Here is a 19,992-nt window from a genome sequence, read left to right as displayed (position 1 = left end):
AAAATATACCACCAAAATCAATATAGTTCCTTAGAGTCTGCAACAAAAGAACAGGTCCGGGAGCGCCAGCCGATAATCGTATGCCAAAGAAAATGCAACAACAGTCTTTAGATGAGTTAATTAAATCCAGCAGGCTGGCCGAGACAACACAATCCCATGTTGCAAACGATCTCCAATGTCTAATAGTCCACACATGGTCACCAGGACCTGGCCGCAGCAACAGATCCTAGCCCTTCACCCAACAAAGCATCTACTAACTAAGAAAATGTGGCTGATTCCTCCACCTCTCCTTAGACCCACCCCCTGGATGGGCAGAAGTAATCACACCCACCCCTTTAACATTTGCTGCTTGTAGCTGCTAGTATAAAGAAGTTTCCAGAACACAGTCACCAGGGATTGTGTATTAGGGAAGCCCCCTGCAGAAAACAATATACTCGCAACCCCCAACCAGATCAATGACAATAGATACTGCTGGAGGGCTGATTACATTATGGTACAGGATGGGGGGGAACACTGTTAGATTACATTATGGTACAGGATGGGGGGGGCACACTGTTACAGGGTTAGGTAGCTGTCACATCCTGATCAAGTCAAGCAAGCAAGCCAGGCTGAGAACTGGAGGCCATCCTTAAATGATGACCAGGAGAACCAAATTTTTGTATATCGATCCTAAGAGTCGTAGTCGTGTGTCATGAGGGATTCCATACACTCCAGGTGGTCAAGTGACTTCCAGTGTCTGTGGATGACATTCCGAGAAAAATCTGAGAACATCCATCTTGACAACTGAAAAACAACCAGGAAGCAGAGAGAGGAGAGCGATCAGAGGAGATGGGACGAGGCGTGAGATTTCTTAGAACTGATGAGGTTGGTGTAGTAACTTTAAAATCAGTGACAGAATGGCTGTATAATCTTTTTTCAAAATTTACCTGTCTGATATTAAAATAAGCAGTTTATAAATCCAGCTGTAGGAGAACTCATTTATTGTACATTTTTACTTCAGGACTATATAGCCATTCTGGACGGATTTTCAAAGCTTCATCAGGTATAAGCGATCTGAATAATGTATTCCGTTTATATTTTGAAATCTGGTAGCTGATCTGTTTTAACACTAAAAGTCCCAGAGAGAGGTCATTTAACATTTCTACCTTTGGAACAGAAAGACAGGTCGAATGACATTCTTTTGTTTACACTCTCTTACAAGACCTTTGTTGAGGTGGATCAACACAATTGCCCCCTGCAAATTCCTCAGGCAATGGCCACATTTACAAATGAAAGGATGCTAATTGGAGCCATTAGAGTTGTCAGTTTGGACTAAGGGGTACTTTGCACGTTGCGACATCGCAGGTGCGATGTCGATGGGGTCAAATCGAAAGTGACGCACATCCGGCGTCGCTGTCGACATCGCAGTATGTGAATCCTTTTACATATGATTAACGAGCGCAAAAGCGTCGTTATCGTATGATCGGTGTAGGGTCCGACATTTCCATAATTTAGCAGCAGCGATGGTACGATGTTGTTCCTCATTCCAGCAGGCAGCACACATCGCTGTGTGTGAAGCCGTAGGAGCGAGGAACATCACCTTACCTGCGTCCCGGCTGCAATGAGGAAGGAAGGAGGTGGGCGGGATGTTTATGTCCCGCTCATCTCCGCCCCTCCGTTTCTATTGGCCGCCTGCCGTGTGACGTCGCTGTGACGCTGCACAACCCACCCCCTTAAGAAGGAGGCGAGTCGCCTGCCAGAGCGACGTCACAGGGCAGGTAAGTGCATGTGAAGCTGCCGTAGCGATAATGTTTGCCACGGCAGCTATCACAAGATATCGCTGCTGCGACAGGGGCGGGGACTATTGCGCTCGGCATCTCAAGCATTGGCTTGCTGAAGGGTCCGTACCATTTTCTTCAAAGGTGATGTCCTGCTGGGCAGGACACATCGCTGTGTTTGACACCTAACAATGACCTCCTTTACAGGTCGCTCATCGTTATACAGGTCGCTCATCGTTATACAGGTCGCTCATGTTATCCCCATGATATACTCCATTGTCCCCCTAGAATTTGAAAAAGTTGGTGAGAAAAAAAAACCTTTGTGCCTCCATTTGCTTTCGAATTTAGCATGAAAAAATGTTCTTGTTCCAATTGTAGGAAAAAAACAAGGTTTTGTAAAAAAAAAAATCTGTATAAGCCTATATTCACATCTGAATCTGGAGGCAATGAAAGATTTGGATCCCAAATACTCAACAGGATTCCAACTTCTTTTTTTTTTTCTTAAGATGTTTGAGTAATGACATTTGTAGGGGGTTCTTCGCCTAGGAGCAACAGAAGTTAAATATTTGAGACCCAGCACTGCGATCCTCTCATGGTCAGCCGATTATTGGGTATATGTTGCTGTAGAGGGCTTGTCACAGGGAATATGGACCATCTTAGACAGGAGGCACCTCTCAGAGCCAAATTGTCTTGGGTTTAGAGCTTCTGACTTAGTATAACAAGAGGTTATCTAGGTAATGTTATGAAACACTATAGTATTTTGCTGCATAGGAGCCAGTTATAACATTATGATGTTTAATATATTTTGGGTGGCTAAATTATGTGACCAATTATGTTAATATTTCTATTCCAGATCTGCATCCACAGAAGCTAATGGGGTAACACTAACCTGATATTGAAAGAAGGACATTCTGGGGCTTATTGATCAGAACACTGTTGCCGGAGATGGCAAGGCTTCGGCGGAAAGCATGCATTGCTCTTTTCCTTTTCACTCTTTTCATTTTCGGAACTATGATGGGCTTGCGAACTTTGAAGCCCACAGATGGCTTTTCTGACCTGGCTCCTGGCCTCGAACTTATGCCCTTTGGAGAACAATCAGAGAAACGATCTGTATCTAGTGATGTTATTGCTCAGTCACAGGGTACTGCAAATGCAGCAGAGCAAACAAAAGTCTACTATGATCTTCATGTTTTCTACTACATGTGGTATGGAAATCCAAAGTTTGATAACAACTATATTCACTGGGATCATGTGATGGTGCCTCATTGGGACCCAAAAATATCAGCGAGTTATCCTAAAGGCAGACACAGTCCCCCTGAGGATATCGGATCCAGTTTTTATCCTGAGTTAGGACCCTACAGTTCAAAAGATTCGGAGGTCCTCGAAGAACATATGAGACAGCTGAGGGCAGCAGCTATAGGTAAGCTGAGGAAAATAAATTAATCACAGGAAACTGATGTTAGTAATAATAACTGTATTACTTTTTATCATAGGAGTATTAGTACTGTCATGGTACCCCCCTGGTACAGCAGATGAGAATGGGGAAGCAGTGGAAAACCTGGCACCATTGGTTCTGGATGCTGCCCACAGATATGAAATTAAGGTAACATATGCTGTGTTCCTAAAATCCCGTATGAAATGACTATAAAAACAATTGTACGCCTCTGAGTAGATTTTACCTAACTCATTTATTAGGATGTATTGGGATAACACTTGATTTTAATGGAAGTTTTAAATAAAAATACAAAAACCATTAAACACACCAATACATTTACTGGGAGTATACAAAATGAATACATTTCTTTTACTGAGTCATGAAAAGAGGTCCTTAAACATATAAACATGTGCCTGAGGAATAAAGCATTTTTGTGACCATATTCTATAAATTGTATACATTAATGAATAGATGTCCTAGACCTGATAAGGCTGGTGTACTTATTTACTGAAAATCAATGTCAGAAATGGCTATATAATCATGAAGGAAAAAAAAACATTTTATAAGTCCATGAGAATAATTTTCTATTTTCATTTCAACGTTAGGCAGAGAAACTTAAAAAGATACATAAAAAGCGATTAAAACATATTTTAAAAGTAAGTACTCAGGTCATCTGGTCTGAAAGCTCTATTCATTGGTAATCTGTCACCAAGTTTTTGCTACCTCATCTGAGAGCAGCATAATGTATTCTGACAATGTATCACTTAGATTCCTGGGTGCAGCATTTGTGACACAGTTTTAGGCCCCCTTCACACGCACGTGTCTCCGGTACGTGCTAGGTCCGTGCCCGCATGTACCGGAGACACGGACACACGTAAACCCATTAAAATCAATGGGTTTATGTGCATGCACGTGTGAAGCCACACGAATGCATGTCCGTTTTTCTCCGTCAGCACGGGTGTCACACGGCCCGCACACATACCACACGGATGTAGTGTGGATGCGGACCCGTGTGACACGCGCCGGAGAAACACACGTGTCAAAGAAAAAAATAACAAATCTTTACTCACCTTCTCCAGCCCTTTTGTCTTTGCCGCTGCTGTCCCTTGCTTCCGACCACCGCTCATTATGCTCATTTAATATTCACTTTACTGCGGCGGAAGCAGCAGCGGGGAGTCGGCAGGGCTGGAGACCGAAGTTCAGCACCACGGACAGCAGCGCCAGGGACAGGTGAGTTGAAAGTTCTCGTTCTCCGTGTGTTATCACGGATAACACACGGAGAACACACGTAGTGCCATAAACACGGCACACGGAGGGGAAAACGCACCTTTGACACGTCCGTGAAACACGTACGTGATTTTCACAGACGTGTGAAGGGGGCCTTAAAATGTAGCAGAGCTCAGATAGCTAGTCCCGCCCACCCCACAGCTTCCTATGTACATTGTCTATTGACAGTGAGATGCTAATCAGTGCTGGGGGCATTGTTTTAGCAGGAGGCACGTGGGCAGATAGAACAGCACTGAGAATCTCCTACTAATATTGAAACAAAGGCACACAGCCTAGTAAGTGACACATCACTGAAATCAGTGTCTCAGCCCCTCCCTCATGCTGCCTTCAGATTACATAGCAAAACCTTCTGACAGATTACCTTTTAATAATGTATGCATTTTGTATTGTGAAATCTGATGACAGATCCACTTTAAATTTTTGAGACCGGAATATCCCTTTAAGCACTGCCCAGAATGACTGATTTTGTGGTCATCACTAATACTGTCAGTAACTTTTGTCTGTGCATGATTGTTGTAACTATGGTGCATGACTGATAAAATGTGTGACATTGTCACAGAGCCAAAACTGGCATCCAGGTGACATCTGTTAGTTGTTTCCTTAAAATGAAATTGTCTATGTATTATAGGTTGCGTTCCATATCCAGCCATACAAGGGACGTGATGACCACACACTTCATGAAAACATTAAATACATCATTGATAAGTACGTTTTTTGGTTACCATTATATGTTTTCGTTTTGGAAGCTAAAGGGCAGCAGGAATCAGAGATGGACTATTGCATTCTAATCATTTATGCTTTAGGGCTCGCTTACAACACCCCATAAATCAGACCTGTTTGATTTTTTATTGGATAACTCTTAGGCAGGCTTTGCACGTTGCGACATCGCAAGCCGATGCTGCGATGTCGCACGCGAAAGTCCCCGCCCCTGTCGCAGGTACGATATTGTGTGATAGCTGGCGTAGCGAACATGATCGCTACGCCAGCTTCACATGCACTGACCTGCCCTGCGACCGTCGCTCTGGCCGGCGACCCGCCTCCTTCCTAAGGGGGCGGGTCGTGCGGTGTCATAGCGACGTCACACGGCAGGCGGCCAATAGCGGCGGAGGGGCGGAGATGAGCAGGATGTAAACATCCTGCCCACCTCCTTCCTTCCGCATATCCTACGGAAGGCGCGGTGACGCCGGTAGGAGATGTTCCTCGCTCCTGCGACTTCACACACAGCGATGTGTGCTGCCGCAGGAGCGAGGAACAACATCGGACCGTCGCGTCAGCGTAATTATGGATTACACCGACGCTGCACCGATGATACGATTACGACGATTTTGCGCTCGTAAATCGTATCATCTAGGCTTTCCACACTACGATGTCGCATGCGATGCCGGATGTGCGTCACTTTCAATTTGACCCCACCGACATCGTAGTGTGCAAAGCCGCCCTTAATGTTATTTAATGGGGCAGTGCTGATGATGAATTTTTTTTCACTGTCAGAATTTTACTCCCAAATTGGATGTGTGCAAGAAAAAAAAATCAGATGCCATACTGAGCCACATTATGGTATCCGATTTTTACAGATACCTTACAGTTCTGTAGGACCGGAAACTGTAAATGGTCCCGTAAATGATTATTGACTGCGGAGTAAAAAACGCACTGCACACGGATTGCACATGGATATCAAGTGAGAAAAAAGTCATACCACTTAGGCTAGACTAACACTTGCGTTGTGCGGCATCCATCACAATGCGTTGTGTGACGCATGTGACTGATGCGTTGTAAATAGTGTGATAATAAAGGCAACGTATTCCTGGGAAATAACGTGTTATGTTCTTTTATTTTTCTTTAGCCGAGAGAGAGCCCCCATCATCACCGCACACACGCAGGCACTACCGCACCCATCATCACCGCATACACGCAGGCACTATCGCCCTCATCATCACCGCATACACGCAGGCACTACCGCTCCATCATCACCGCACACTCCGGCACTACCGCCCCCATCATCACCGCACACACCGGCACTACCTCCCCAATCATCACCAAACAAACGCAGGCACTACCACTCCCATCATCATCGCAGGCACTACCACCCCCATCATCACCACACACACGCAGGCTCTACCGTCCCCATCATCACCGCATACACGCAGACACTACCGCCCCCATCATCACCCCACAAACGCAGGCACTACCACACCCATCATCACCGCACACACGCAGGCACTACCGTCCCCATCATCACCGCACACACACCGGAACTACCTCAGTGACGTCACCGCTGATTGTGCGGCTCACTTCAGTTGCTCCGTGGAGCTCACAGGAGCGGCGGTGTTCTACGGCCGCTCCTGTCAGCTTCCGATGTAGCAGAGCCGAAAGTGTTGTGGATTATGTCGGATCTGGAGGGGTATTTGGGGATTAATAAAGTGGTGAAAGAGGGTGTTTTTTTGTCTTTTATTCCAAATAAAGGATTTTTTCAGGTGTATGTGTTTATTTACTTTCATGTATAGGTTAATCATTGGGGGTGTCTCATAGACGTCTGCCATGATTAACCTAGGACTTACTTAGTGGCAGCTATGAGCTGCCATTAACTCCTTATTACCCCAATTGCCACCGCACCAGGGCAATTCGGGATGAGCCGGGTAGAGTCCCGGGACTGTCGTATCTAATGGATGCGGCAATTCCGGGCGGCTGCTGACTGATATTTTTAGGCTGGGGGGCTCCCCATAACGTGGGGTTCCCCATCCTAAGAATACCAGCCTTCAGCCTTGTGGCTTTATCTTGGTTGGTATCAAAATTGGGGGGGGACTGCACGTCGTTTTTTTTTATTATTATTTATTGTACTGCACGATATAGACCCACCCACCGGCGGCTGTGATTGGTTGCAGTGAGACAGCTGTCACTCAGCATGTCTGACTGTAACCAATCATAGGCACCGGTGGGCGGGGGAAGCAGTGAATATGAGATGGAATAATGAGCGGCTGGCATTTTCAAAAGCAGGAGAAGCCGCCAGAGCAGTGTGATAGCTGTGCAGCGCCGCGCCCGTGATCGGTGAGTATGAGAGAGGGGGTGAGAGGGAGAGACCAACAGAGAGAGATAGAGACTGAGAGGGACCAACCGACAGAGAGAGAGAGAGACCGACAGACAAACAGAGAGAGACCAGGAGTGCTTTTAAACGATTTAGAACGTTTTGCTAGACATGCTGAGCATGCTCAGTAGAACGTGACAGAATCCTGCTCTGGAATCCAGCGCCATAGACATTCATTATGCCTCTTAACAGATCCCGACGGAATCCTGCGGAGTGCGTTTTTTTACAGCAACAAAAAACATTACATTATGCGTTCCTTCCGCCTGACAGTCACCGACAAAACAACTGATGTGCCGCAGAGCTTATGCAACGCAGGACCATCCATTGCAATCCGCCTGCAATGGAAATGGAATTCCTGCAACGGATACCGTAATTCCTCAAGGTGGCGGATTGCATCGGATGCCGCACACCGCAAGTGTGAAACTAGCCTTAAACACTGGAGTGATTCAGGGAGAAAATGTAGTTGAAAGCACGGCCAGGGATGAGATGACTAGTGTAAGGGAGGCGTTACACGCACCGATTTATCGTGCAATCGCATGAGTGATCGCACCCACCCCCGTCGTTTGTGCGTCACGGACAAATCATTGCCCGTGTCGCACAAAGTCGTTAAACCCCTGTCACACTACTTACCTCCTTAATGACGTCGCTGTGGGCGGTGAACATCTACTTCCTGAAGGGGGAGGGACGTTCGGCGTCACAGCGATGTCACACAGCGGCCGCCCAATAGAAGCGGAGGGGCGGAGATGAGCGGGACGTAACATCCCGCCCACCTCCTTCCTTCCACATTGCCGGCGGGATGCAGGTAAGCTGTGTTCGTCGTTCCCGGGGTGTCACACGGAGCGATGTGTGCTGCCTCGGGAACGACGAACAACTGGCGCGCAGAAGGAGGAACGACATTATGAAAATTAACGACGTGTCAAGGAGCAACAATAAGGTATTTTTGCTCGTTCACAGTCGTTCGTAGCTTTCACATGGTACGATATCTCTAACGATGCCGGATGGGCGTCACGGAATCCGTGACCCCGACGACATATCGCCCGATATATCGTAGCTTGTGACGCCGTCCTAAGAGGCAGGTCCTGCTAGCTTCTGCCCACCTGCTTAGCTAGGTCTCTACTTATACATGCATAGACCTGACAATCTAGCGGAGTGAGGGGGAAGAAGCTGTCAAGACCTGCCTCCTGGACTAGTCACCCTGTCAATGCTTAGTTGCTTACATCTCAGTTCTTATCTGAAATTATGTAGTGTTTTAGTGTAAAATGGATGTTTTTAATGCAGGAGCCTGTTTTTCATTTATGCTGGCACCAGCCAATTTCATGTGGCATTTCTAGTGTCATGGACACTTCTAAGGGGTGATCTGGCTAGGCTTTTTTCACCTTGTGGGCTAAGTTTCATTGTAAATAAACACCTACAAAAGACTTTATCCACTACTAGACAACACCCACTTAGTCAATTCAAGACCCCAATTAAAATAAAATCAATGGATTCTCACCTTTCACAGAAGCACTATTCATGTTACAGAATAGTAAAGGCTGCAGTCAACTGGTGACCATTGATTGGCTGCAGCAGGCACATGACATAACAATTTCACATCAGCCAAAGCAGTGCAGACCTCACCGAAACAGTGCTGCTGTAGGAGCTGAGTATCCATGATTATTTTAATTTGGGTTTTGAATTGATTAAGAAGGGTTGTCCATTTAGTTTTATATCAAACTAGAGAAAATGTATATTCAATATAAATATCCTTTTTAAAAAACTGATTATACAACATGCACACAAACAGACTGGCTAAAAAATACAGAAATGGAGGAGCAGGAGCAAATGCTTATCATTAGATAAAAATCTGTAAGGGCCGTTTCACACATCCGGCTTTTCGCCGGATTGCCGTTCCGGCACATTCCAGTACAGTGTGATACAGTACAATGGCAGCTCGACAAGATCCGGTCACATGCTGTCATGTGACCGGAGCATGTGACCGGAGCTTGTTGCGCTGCCGTTGTACTGTATCACACTGTACTGGACTGGAGTGCGCCGGTTCCGGCAATTCGGCGAAAAGCCGGATGTGTGAAACGGCCCTAAGCCAGATAGTAAGTAAAAAGCCAAATGTTCTCCATAGTAAAATGCAAGTTAAGTCTATTCATCCAACAATTTGTGCCAGAATTTTGACGTACACCTGTTTGAAATGTTGCAAAGTTTTGAGCAGCTATGACTTTTGCCACTTTTAGTTCTCATGTCCTGTAATCATCAGATAGAACGGATTCTGCAGAGATCCATTAGCAATAAAGTTGTGCAAACACAACTTCTCTGTCAATTATTAAATAACAGATTTCTGCCGGATCCGGTTTTTTTTACATGAGAGTCTAAACAGATTGCTATTTATCATTCATTTGTAACAGATCCTGTAAGAAAACAATGGATCAGTTACAAATGCAAGGAAAATAAATGGATGGCTAAATTACTGTCCGTTAATGGATCTATTCTCCATAAACTCATAAACTTTTAACAATGTTTAAAAAAACGGATCCGGCAGACATCAGTTATTTAACAACGGACAAAAAATATGTATTTGCAGAACTTTTTTGGCAATGGATCTTAGCCTGTCAGCAGGGCTGTATTTTGCCTTCGTGCTGCCCTAGGCACTTTAAGTGGTCGCGCCCCTTAGTGACAACGTAACACTATGAGTTTTCGCACACGACCTCTTTTTAAGGCAGATCTACTCTATAAAACACTTGAAAAAGTATCAATGAGAAACGAAGGGCACTAACCCCCCCCAATGGGGATCACCACAGGCACATCAAAACATAGCATGAGTATAAAATATTCCCACCACACCGTCCCCACTTATATACTGTGACTGTCACACTGCCCCTAATAAACTACACACTGCCCTCCCTTATAAATTATACCCACCACACCTTCCTCAATTATGAAATATGATCTGCACATTGACCTCACATCATGCGCCCCCCTCCTCACAATGTCCCATGCATGCTTCCCCCTCCTCACAATGTCTTATGCATGCTGCCCCCTCCTCACAATGTCCCATGCATGCTGCCCCTCCTCACAATGTCCCATGCATGCTGCCCCCTCCTCACAATGTGCCCAGCATGCTGCCCCCTTCTCCCAATGTCCCATGCATGCTGCCCCCTCCTCCCAATGTCCCATGCATGCTGCCCCCTCCTCCCAATGTCCCATGCATGCTGCCTCTCCTCACAGTGTCCCATGCATGCTGCCCCCTCCTCACAATGTCCCATGCATGCTGCCCCCTCCTCACAATGTCCCATGCATGCTGCCCCCTCCTCACAATGTCCCATGCATGCTGCCCCCTCCTCACAGTGTCCCATGCATGCTGCCCCTCTCCATGAGCTCCTAATGCTGCCTTCCTCTTTTCCATAATGACACCTCCATGCTGCCCCATTCATCATACTAAGACCACCACACTAACGCTTATGCTGAGACACCCCCCCACACACACACACTACCCCACTCTTGATATTGACTCCCCTACATTGCTCCACTCCATTCTGAGCCCACACATGCTGCCCCTTCTCCATAATGAGCTCCCAATGCTGCCCCCCTTTCATTCTGAGTCCTTACACTGCCCCCCATCGATTTTGTCATTGCACTATCCCTCAACCCTTGTCCTCTGTCTCTAGCATTGGCCCCTCTCTCCCATTCCCCCAGCAGCAGCTTCTCTCCCCCATCTCCAGCAGCAGCCTCTCCCCCAGCATCAACCTCTCTCCCCCCAGCGTCCCCCAGCATCAGCCTCTCTCCCCCCAGCCTCCCCCAGCTTTAGCCTCTCTCCCCCAGCTTCCCCCAGCATCAGCCTCTCTTCCCCAGCTTCCCCCAGCATCAGCCTCTCTCCCCCAGCTTCCCCCAGCATCAGCCTCTATGAACCAAGCATCAGCCTCTCTGCCCCCAGCATCAGCCTCTCTCCTCCCAGCCTCCCCCAGCATCAGCCTCCCCCTCCCACCTTCCCCCAGCATCAGCCTCCCCCCTCCCAGCCTCTCCCAGCATCAGCCTCCCCCAGATTCAGCCTCTCTCCTCCCAGCCTCCCCCAGCATCAGCCTCCCCCAGCATCAGCCTCTCTTCTCCCAGCCTCCCCCAGCATCAGCCTTTCTCCTCCCAGCCTCCCCCAGCATCAGCCTCCCCCAGCATCAGTCTCCCTCCTCCCAGTCCCCCCCAGCATCAGCCTCCCTCAGCATCAGCCTTCCTACTCCCAGCCTCCCCCAGCATCAGCCTCCCCCCTCCTAGCCTCCCCAAGCATCAGCCTCCCCCCTCCCAGCCTCTCCCCAGCATCAGCCTCCCCCAGCATCAGCCTCCCTCCTCCCAGCCTCCCCCAGCATCAGCCTCCCTCCTCCCAGCCTCCCCCAGCATCAGCCTCCCCCAGCATCAGTCTCCCTCAGCATCAGCCTCCCTCCTCCCAGCCTCCCCCAGCGTCAGCCTCCCCCCTCCCAGCCTCCCCCAGCATCAGCCTCCCCCCTCCCAGCCTCCCCCAGCATCAGCCTCCCCCCTCCTAGCCTCCCCCAGCATCAGTCTCCCCCCTCCCAGCCTCCCCCAGCATCAGACTCTCTCCTCCCAGCCTCCCCCAGTATCAGCTTCTCTTCCCCCAAGTCTCCCCCAGTATCAGCCTCTCTCCCCCCACCACATGCGCAGATCTCCGGTCTGCATTAGAGACACCCCCACGCTCCTTATGAATCTTCAGCTCTGCGAGCACTTACCTGCTCCAGGGCCCGCCGTCATCTTCCTGGCTCATGTGAGTATCCTCTTCTGACACCGGCTTCCATCGCGGCGTCCTCTACGGCGTCCTGCTGTGAGCTCTGCATGTGATGTCCACACAGCATTGGACGCAGCACAGAGGAAGGAGCTGATTGGAGCGCCTGTGACCCCGGAAGTGCAGGCGCCGGCAGTTCCGAGGTCAATCAGCTCTCTGTGCCCTGCCGCCGCAGTTTGTCTGCATTCGCGTCTTAATTGACGTGGATACAAATAAATGCAGATGCGCCTCTCCCCCTCCCTCCTCCGAAAATACAGCGGATTTAATGGATGTGTAAAAAAAAAATATTTTTTTTTTTTACTGCTAGTAGGTGCCGCCCCCCCGCATCCTGCCGCCCCAGGCACGGGACCACGGGTGCCTAATGGTAAATACGGCCCTGCCTGTCAGTGCTCAGACCATTCTCCACAAACTGCATCAATTTGGGCTACATGACTGTCATCCCAGAAGGAAGCCTCTTCTAAAGATGATGCACAAGACAGACTGCAAACAGTTTCCTGGAGGCAAGCAGACTAAGGACATGGATTTCGGAAACCATGTCCTGTGGTCTGATGAGACCAAAATAAACTTATTTGGTTTAGATGGTGTTAAGTGCTTGTGGGGCAACCAGGTGAGGAGTACAAAGACAAGTGTGTCTTAGGCATCTTTCAAACCTCCCTGTCTACATTCCCTGTGAAGTCCATTTTCACATCTACTGTTCACATGCATTCTAATTAAAGTCAATAGAGATCTTCACACCTCAGTGTTTTCACCTGGGCCTTATGTCTATGTGAAACACCTGCGTTTCCGGGTGAGTCACAAGGAGACAAGTCAGTTTTTTCAAGGCAGAAAGGGTCAAATCCAGATATCAGATGGATGGCATCCGTGTGACACGTACTGGAAAAAAATGGATATTACTGTAATAAAGGTTTTTTTATGTGTAAAAGATGTTCAAAGCATTCAAAATGATATATAGAATTCAAAAAGTAACTAGATGGATAGATTTATATAGATAGAGATTGCTTGTACAGCTATTTAGCAGAATTAATGACTAATTTTAGGGAAAAAATGAAGGGGGGTTCTCACCCAATTTTCAGCACAGGTACAGCAGCAGCTGCGGGCTGCAACCCTCAGATGCCCCTTGGTTGGTTTTGAAATATAGATGGGAACCCACACTGTTTTTTTTAATTATTTGAACAAATAATTTAAAAAAATGGCATAGGTCCCAGCCATTTATCAAAACTAGCCAAGGGACAGCGGACAACTGGGCGCTGAAATTTTTAGGGTGGCAAGGCCCATGGTTCTTTGGCCCTTACGAGCCTAAAAACAACAGCCCGCAGTCGCCCTAGAGGTGGCGTTGTACTCGGCTCTTCCCATTGCCCTTGTGCAGTGGCAAACAAGGTAATATATGGGGTTGATGCAAGCTGTGAATTGCCAGCTGTCATCAAGCCGTGGTATTAGTAATGGGTGGGCGTCTAGCAGACACCCCCATTACTAATCCAGTAGAAATATAAAAAAATAAATTATTTGACCAAAGACCCCCTGACTACAGCCTTTGTTCACCAATTTATTAAAGATGTATTTAAGAAAAGTCCGCTGTAATCTATAGCTATGCCCCACAACGGTCTCCAAAAGGGAACCTGAGAGACCTAAAAAGGGAAAATGATTAAAGAAATAAAGACAAAAGATACCCTCATTCACCAATTTATTCTCCTGCAGAAACCCTAATCCACGGTCTGACGTAATCCAAAAGGGGGTCCCACAACGTTTCAAGACTCACTGTTGCAGCTGTTTTTTTATCTATCAATCAATCTATCTTTTACACATAAAAAAAACATTAATTTCAGTATCATGTGTTTTTTTTCTGGTACCAGTCACACGGATGTGTCAAACGGACATATGGACAGCACACGGATAAAACACACGGATGGTCATACGGATGTCTGAAATAGACTGTGCAAAACGTCCTTTTTTTACACACATGTGTGAAGGGGCCTTACCTACAGTCAAGCACGGTGGTGGGAGTGACATGTTTAGGGCTTCATGACTGCGGCCAGTTGTGACGAGATTCAGTTCATTGAGGGAACCATGAATGCCAGCCTGTACAGTGACATACTCGAGCAGATCATGATCCCCTCTCTGGGCCACAGGAGAGTGTTCCAGCATGACAGTGAACCTAAACACACCTCCAGGTCTAGCACTGCATTGCTAAAGAAATGGAGGGTAAAGGTGCTGGACTGTTCTAGCAGGTCTCCAAACCTAAACCTATTGAGCAACTGTGGGGCAGCCTCAAACGGAAGGTGCAGGAGAGCAAGGTCTCTAACATCTACCAGCTCCATGATGTCAACATGGAGGTGTGGAAGATGATTCCAGTGGCTCCTGTGAAGCTCTGGTGAACTCCATGCCCATGAGAGTTAAGGCTTGCACACCAAATTTGCACTGCTATACAAGATGGACCCTGACTACTTTACATTGTATGAAAGGGTCATATCGTAAGTGTCGTCCCATGAAAAGATATGATAAAGTATTTACAAAAATTTGAGAGGTGTACTCACTTTTGTGATATACGGTATACTGGTCCACTTAGATATTCTGCAAAGACCTATCCATGCAAGCACAATAATAGTAAATGGAGCCAAGGTGAACAGAGGACAATGTTTGCTATTCTCTTCCTGATATGCTCCGGACATTTGATTCCTTTTCCTCTCCTCTTACCGAGAAAGTTGCTTACATCAAGTTACAATAGCCAGTTTGATGCTCCAGCTCTTATAAGCTAATGAAGTACAGGCCGAGAGGGGAGTGAGAAGTCAGCACACCCTTCAGGTCTTATGATTAGAAGACCATAGACCCATATCCTGCTCCTCCTAAGTAGGGCTGAGCGGATCCGGACTGTAAAAGTCCGGATACGCACGGTTTCAACACTCTCTGGGTGTCGGACCCGGGAGCGGAATTCCAGGTACACGATCCGGATTCAGCAATTAAAGTAAAAATAAAGAAAAGAAGAAATAAGTGAGCGTTTCATACTTACCGAGACTCAATGTCATGGCGGCACACTGCTTCCGGGTCGCGCATTCACTTCCTGTACTGTCCATCGCATACACACAGCTTTCCGTGTTTTCCCCGCCCACCGGCCATCCTCTCGTCTGTGATTGGTTGCCTGTGACAGTCTCTGTTGCAATCATCGCTCATCGCGGCTCAGTAATAGGCTGCACTCAGAGCGGGCAGTCTTCTCTATGGCTGCTAGCTGTGATATGTAGCAGATCTGGATGTGTCGTCGTGGGACCTCATGTGGATTACGCCAGAGCTGCAGGGTGTTTGGGCTTAATAAAGTGGTGAAGGAGGGTGCATTTTGTACTTTATTCCAAATAAAGGATTTTTCTCTGTGTCTGTGCTTATTTACATTAATTTACAGGTTTGTGTGATGCAGGTATCTCATAGACGCCTGTGCCATCACAAACCTAGGACTTAGTAGTAGCTGTGCGCTGTTATTAACCCCTCATAACCCCAATTGCCACCGCTGCAGGCCAACGGGAAGGACTAGTATCGCACCGGGATTGTCACATCTAATAGATGCGGCAATACCGGGCGGCTGCGGGCTGAGAATACCAGCCTCCAGCCAGCGTTATCATGGCTGGGGATGAAAATTGGGGGGGCCGCATGTCGTTTTTGTTTTATTTATTTAAATAAAATTAAAAAAAAGCCGCATGCGGTTTTTCTTAGGCTGTAGTCACACTTGTGAGGGACTCCCGCAAGTCTGATATCGCAGCATAGCCACACACTTCTGACAGGAGCGTGCATGTGTTTCTACGTACATGCACGCTCATGTTCAGACAGCAGCAGGCTATGCCGCACACTTCTGACAGGAGTACTGACACTTGCATTGCTTTCCCCGCCCACCGGCCGTCCTGGCGCCTGTGATTGGTTGCACTCAGCTGGCACTCAGGGCGGGGGCGCGTCTAGCTGTAACCAATTACACGCGCCGGTGGGCGGGCAAAACAATGAATATTGAATTGTTGGCTCCGGAAGGGAAAAGCGTGACCCGGAAGGAGTTTGCCACCATGATAGCGCCTTGGTGAGTATGCTGCGCTCGCTCCTACCCCCCTATCCCCTCCACAAACGTATTTAACCCTCTGGTGGGAACAATATCTTTAATAACTTGTTTGGGAATAATGTGCCTGTCAGGCGCAGGCTAGAAAAATACCTATAATATCTAATTTTTGCAATTTCTGTGATCTAAAAGTGATCAGAGACCTTCATAGGGATGCATTAAAATGACTACACATTATCAGGTGCAAAACAAACCCATTTACTCAACATAAAAGTAATAACTCTGAAATACACACATTTCAAAATTCCCATCAAATAGCCCCCAGTTATGTGTTATAACGGTTATTAAAAAGAGAAAAATTTGGCAAAAAAATATAATTTCAAGGCACCTAAAATAATATTACACACATAATTATTCAGAATTAGATCCTGAAGTTTCCCCAGAAAAAAACACATTTGCAGAGCAAAGAGCAAGAGCAACCTTATAAAGTGTGATGTGTTCGGGAACAATGAGCCTGAGAAGCCAGCACAGGTATATCTGCCCTCCTGAAGCTCTGCAGACCAACTGTGGTATCAGGTTTCACACAGCAGCTAGAGCCAGGAGACTACCTGGAGAGAGGGGATTTCCTGAAAATCTGGTGAGGAGGGAGAAATGAAAGTAAAAGAGAAGCGCCTGTCAGGCACATTAATCCCATCCGAAGGTTAATCTCCGGATTCCGGTCCCCATTGACTTATATGGGCACCGTATTCCGGATCGGACTCTTTTTAAAATCTGGCAGTGATCCACCAGTCCCGGTTTTTCAGGAATTCGATCAGCTCTACTCTTAAGCATTCCTACTTAAGAGCCCCCATTAGCCTCTTCACCATACGCCGCAAAAGAGTTCATGTTTGTTTTCTGCAACGTCATCTTCCTTGACCATTAGTCTAATTCTACAGTTCCTGTTTTGCTAGCAATGCAGTTGCAATGAAGCATAAGGATATTGACAAGGGATAATAAATGCTCGACCACTTTTGACCATTCCCAACTGAAATCACTGCATTTGTGTCCATATTTTGATTTTACTGTTTCACATGCTTGATAACCTTCATATATCATGATGTTGTGTTGAGACTGAGTAGAATAAATTGGCTTGGTTGAGCGCCTGCGCATTATCATCACTAGTAACTATATATACTGTGCGTTTTACAATACTGTTAGCAACACTCTTGCATATCTTGTTAACTATGGAATATTCTTCTGTCTTTTTAGCTTTGGATCTCATGCAGCTTTTTACAGATATAAAACAAGTACTGGTAAAACCCTTCCTTTCTTCTACATTTATGACTCTTATCTAACACCACCCGAATCCTGGGCTAACCTGCTGACAGTGACTGGCTCACATTCGATACGTAACACGCCTTACGACGGAGTCTTTATTGGGCTCTTAGTGGAAGAAGGACACAAGCATGATATCCTAACAGCTGGTTATGATGGTATTTACACATACTTTGCTTCCAATGGATTCTCTTTTGGATCCTCACATCAAAACTGGAAAATTATCAAAAGCTTTTGTGATACCAACAATCTTATGTTTGTACCAAGTGTTGGACCTGGTTACATAGACACTAGCATCAGACCATGGAACAATCACAACACCAGAAATCGAGTTAATGGAAAGTATTATGAAACAGCTCTTCAAGCAGCCCTCACTGTCCGACCAGAGATAGTCTCAATCACATCGTTTAATGAATGGCATGAGGGTACCCAGATTGAGAAAGCTGTTCCAAAGAAAACCCCTACCCGTCTCTATTTGGACTATTTGCCACACCAGCCCGATCTCTACCTTGTTCTTACAAGAAAATGGGCAGAACATTTCAACAAAGAGAAAGAACAATGGCTTATGTGAGCTCAAGACATATGATTTTATAAATGTAAGATGTACCAGAGTTGTGCCATTCACCATACTTTGGTGGAGCATGCATTTACAGCTGGAGTTTACTGGAAGACTAATTAATTGGTAGATTGAACGTAGGGCTTGTATGAAATTGTATGGAAAAAAAAGTTTGCATTAAATAAACCTATGAGGACAATGGAAGGCTCCACAAGACTTAATGTTATCTTAGCCTCACAGCCAGTGTTTACTTTACACACTTTGCAATAACTATCTCAATAAATGGGCTTTCTACAGTGCCTTGCGAAAGTATTCGCCCCCCCTTGAATTTTTCAACCTTTTCCCACGTTTCAGGCTTCAAACATAAAGATAAAAATTTTAATGTTATGGTGAAGATTCAACAACAAGCGGGACAAAATTGTGAAGTTGAACGAAATTTCTTGTTTATTTTAAACTTTTTTAAAAAATAAATAACTGAAGAGTGCGGCGTGCAATATTATTAGTCCCCTTTACTTTCAGTACCGCAAACTCACTCCAGAAATTCATTGAGGATCTCTGAATGATCCAATGTTGTCCTAAATGACTGATGATGATAAATATAAGCCACCTGTGTGCAATCAAGTCTCCGTATAAATGCACCTGCTCTGTGATAGTCTTAGTGTTCTATTTTAAGCGCAGATAGCATCATGAAGACGAAGGAACACAACAGGCAGGTCCGTGATACTGTTGTGGAGAAGTTTAAAACCAGATTTGGTTACAAAAAGATTTCCACAACTTTAAACATCCCAAGGAGCACTGTGCAAGTGATCATATTGAAGTGGAAGGAGTATCATACCACTCCAAATCTACCAAGACCCAGCCGTCCCTCCAAACTTTCATCTCAAACAAGGAAAAGACTGAAGCCAATGAAACCAAAATCAAACTATTTGGGCACAGTGACAAACGATATGTTTGGCGTAAAACCAACACAGCTCATCAACCTGAACACACCATCCCCACTGTCAAACATGGTGGTGGCTGCATCATGGTTTGGGCCTGCTTTTCTTCAGCAAGGACAGGGAAGATGGTTAAAATTGATGGGAAGATGGATGGAGCCAAATACAGGACCATTCTTGAAGAAAACCTGTTGGAGTCTGCAAAAGACCTGAGACTGGGATGGAGATTTGTTTTCCAGCAAGACAATGATCCCAAACATAAAGCAAAATCTACAATGGAATGGTTCACAAATAAACGTATCCATGTGTTAGAATGGCCAAGTCAAAGTCCAGACCTGAATCCAATCGAGAATCTGTGGAAAGAGCTGAAAACTGCTGTTCACAAACGCTCTCCATGCAACCTCACTCAGCTTGAGCTATTTGCAAAGGAAAAATGGGCAAGAATTTCAGTCTCTCGATGTGTAAAACTGATAGAGACATATCCCAAGCGACTTGCAGCTGTAGTCTCAGCAAAAGGTGGCGCTACAAAGTATTAACTTAAAGGGGACGAATAATAATGCACGCCCCAATTTTCAGTTATTTTTTAAAACAGTTTAAAATACGCAACAAACTTCGCTCAACTTCACAATTGTGTCCCACTTGTTGATTCTTCACCATAACATTACATTTTTTTATGTTTGAAGCCTGAAAAGGTTGAAAAATTCAAGGGGGTTGAATACTTTCGCAAGGCACTGTATGTAATACACAGATCTGGAAGAGGCATCCCTTCATAACTCTTCCACTACTTAATAGTCAAAGGGATTTTTCAGCTATACATAATTGATTGCA

The 19,992-nt window shown here is 46.2% G+C and overlaps 1 protein-coding gene across 1 annotated transcript in view; it reads left to right on the top strand.

The window, feature by feature from the left end:
• Nucleotides 1–18,428, top strand: part of MANEAL (mannosidase endo-alpha like) — a 65,420-nt gene extending 46,992 nt beyond the window's left edge. Inside the window, exons 2-5 of the mRNA XM_075336066.1 lie at nt 2,611–3,177; nt 3,251–3,360; nt 5,108–5,184; nt 17,608–18,428. Coding sequence (XP_075192181.1) covers nt 2,703–3,177; nt 3,251–3,360; nt 5,108–5,184; nt 17,608–18,244 — 1,299 coding nt within the window. The 5' untranslated portion in view covers nt 2,611–2,702 and the 3' untranslated portion in view covers nt 18,245–18,428. The remainder of the gene's footprint in view (nt 1–2,610; nt 3,178–3,250; nt 3,361–5,107; nt 5,185–17,607) is intronic.
• The last annotated feature ends 1,564 nt before the right edge of the window (nt 18,429–19,992 follow it).

Source organism: Anomaloglossus baeobatrachus, chromosome 2, assembly GCF_048569485.1.
Source record: "Anomaloglossus baeobatrachus isolate aAnoBae1 chromosome 2, aAnoBae1.hap1, whole genome shotgun sequence".
Lineage (NCBI taxonomy): Eukaryota > Metazoa > Chordata > Amphibia > Anura > Aromobatidae > Anomaloglossus > Anomaloglossus baeobatrachus.
Note: the sequence above shows the minus strand (reverse complement) of the source record. Positions and strands in the feature narration are given on the sequence as shown.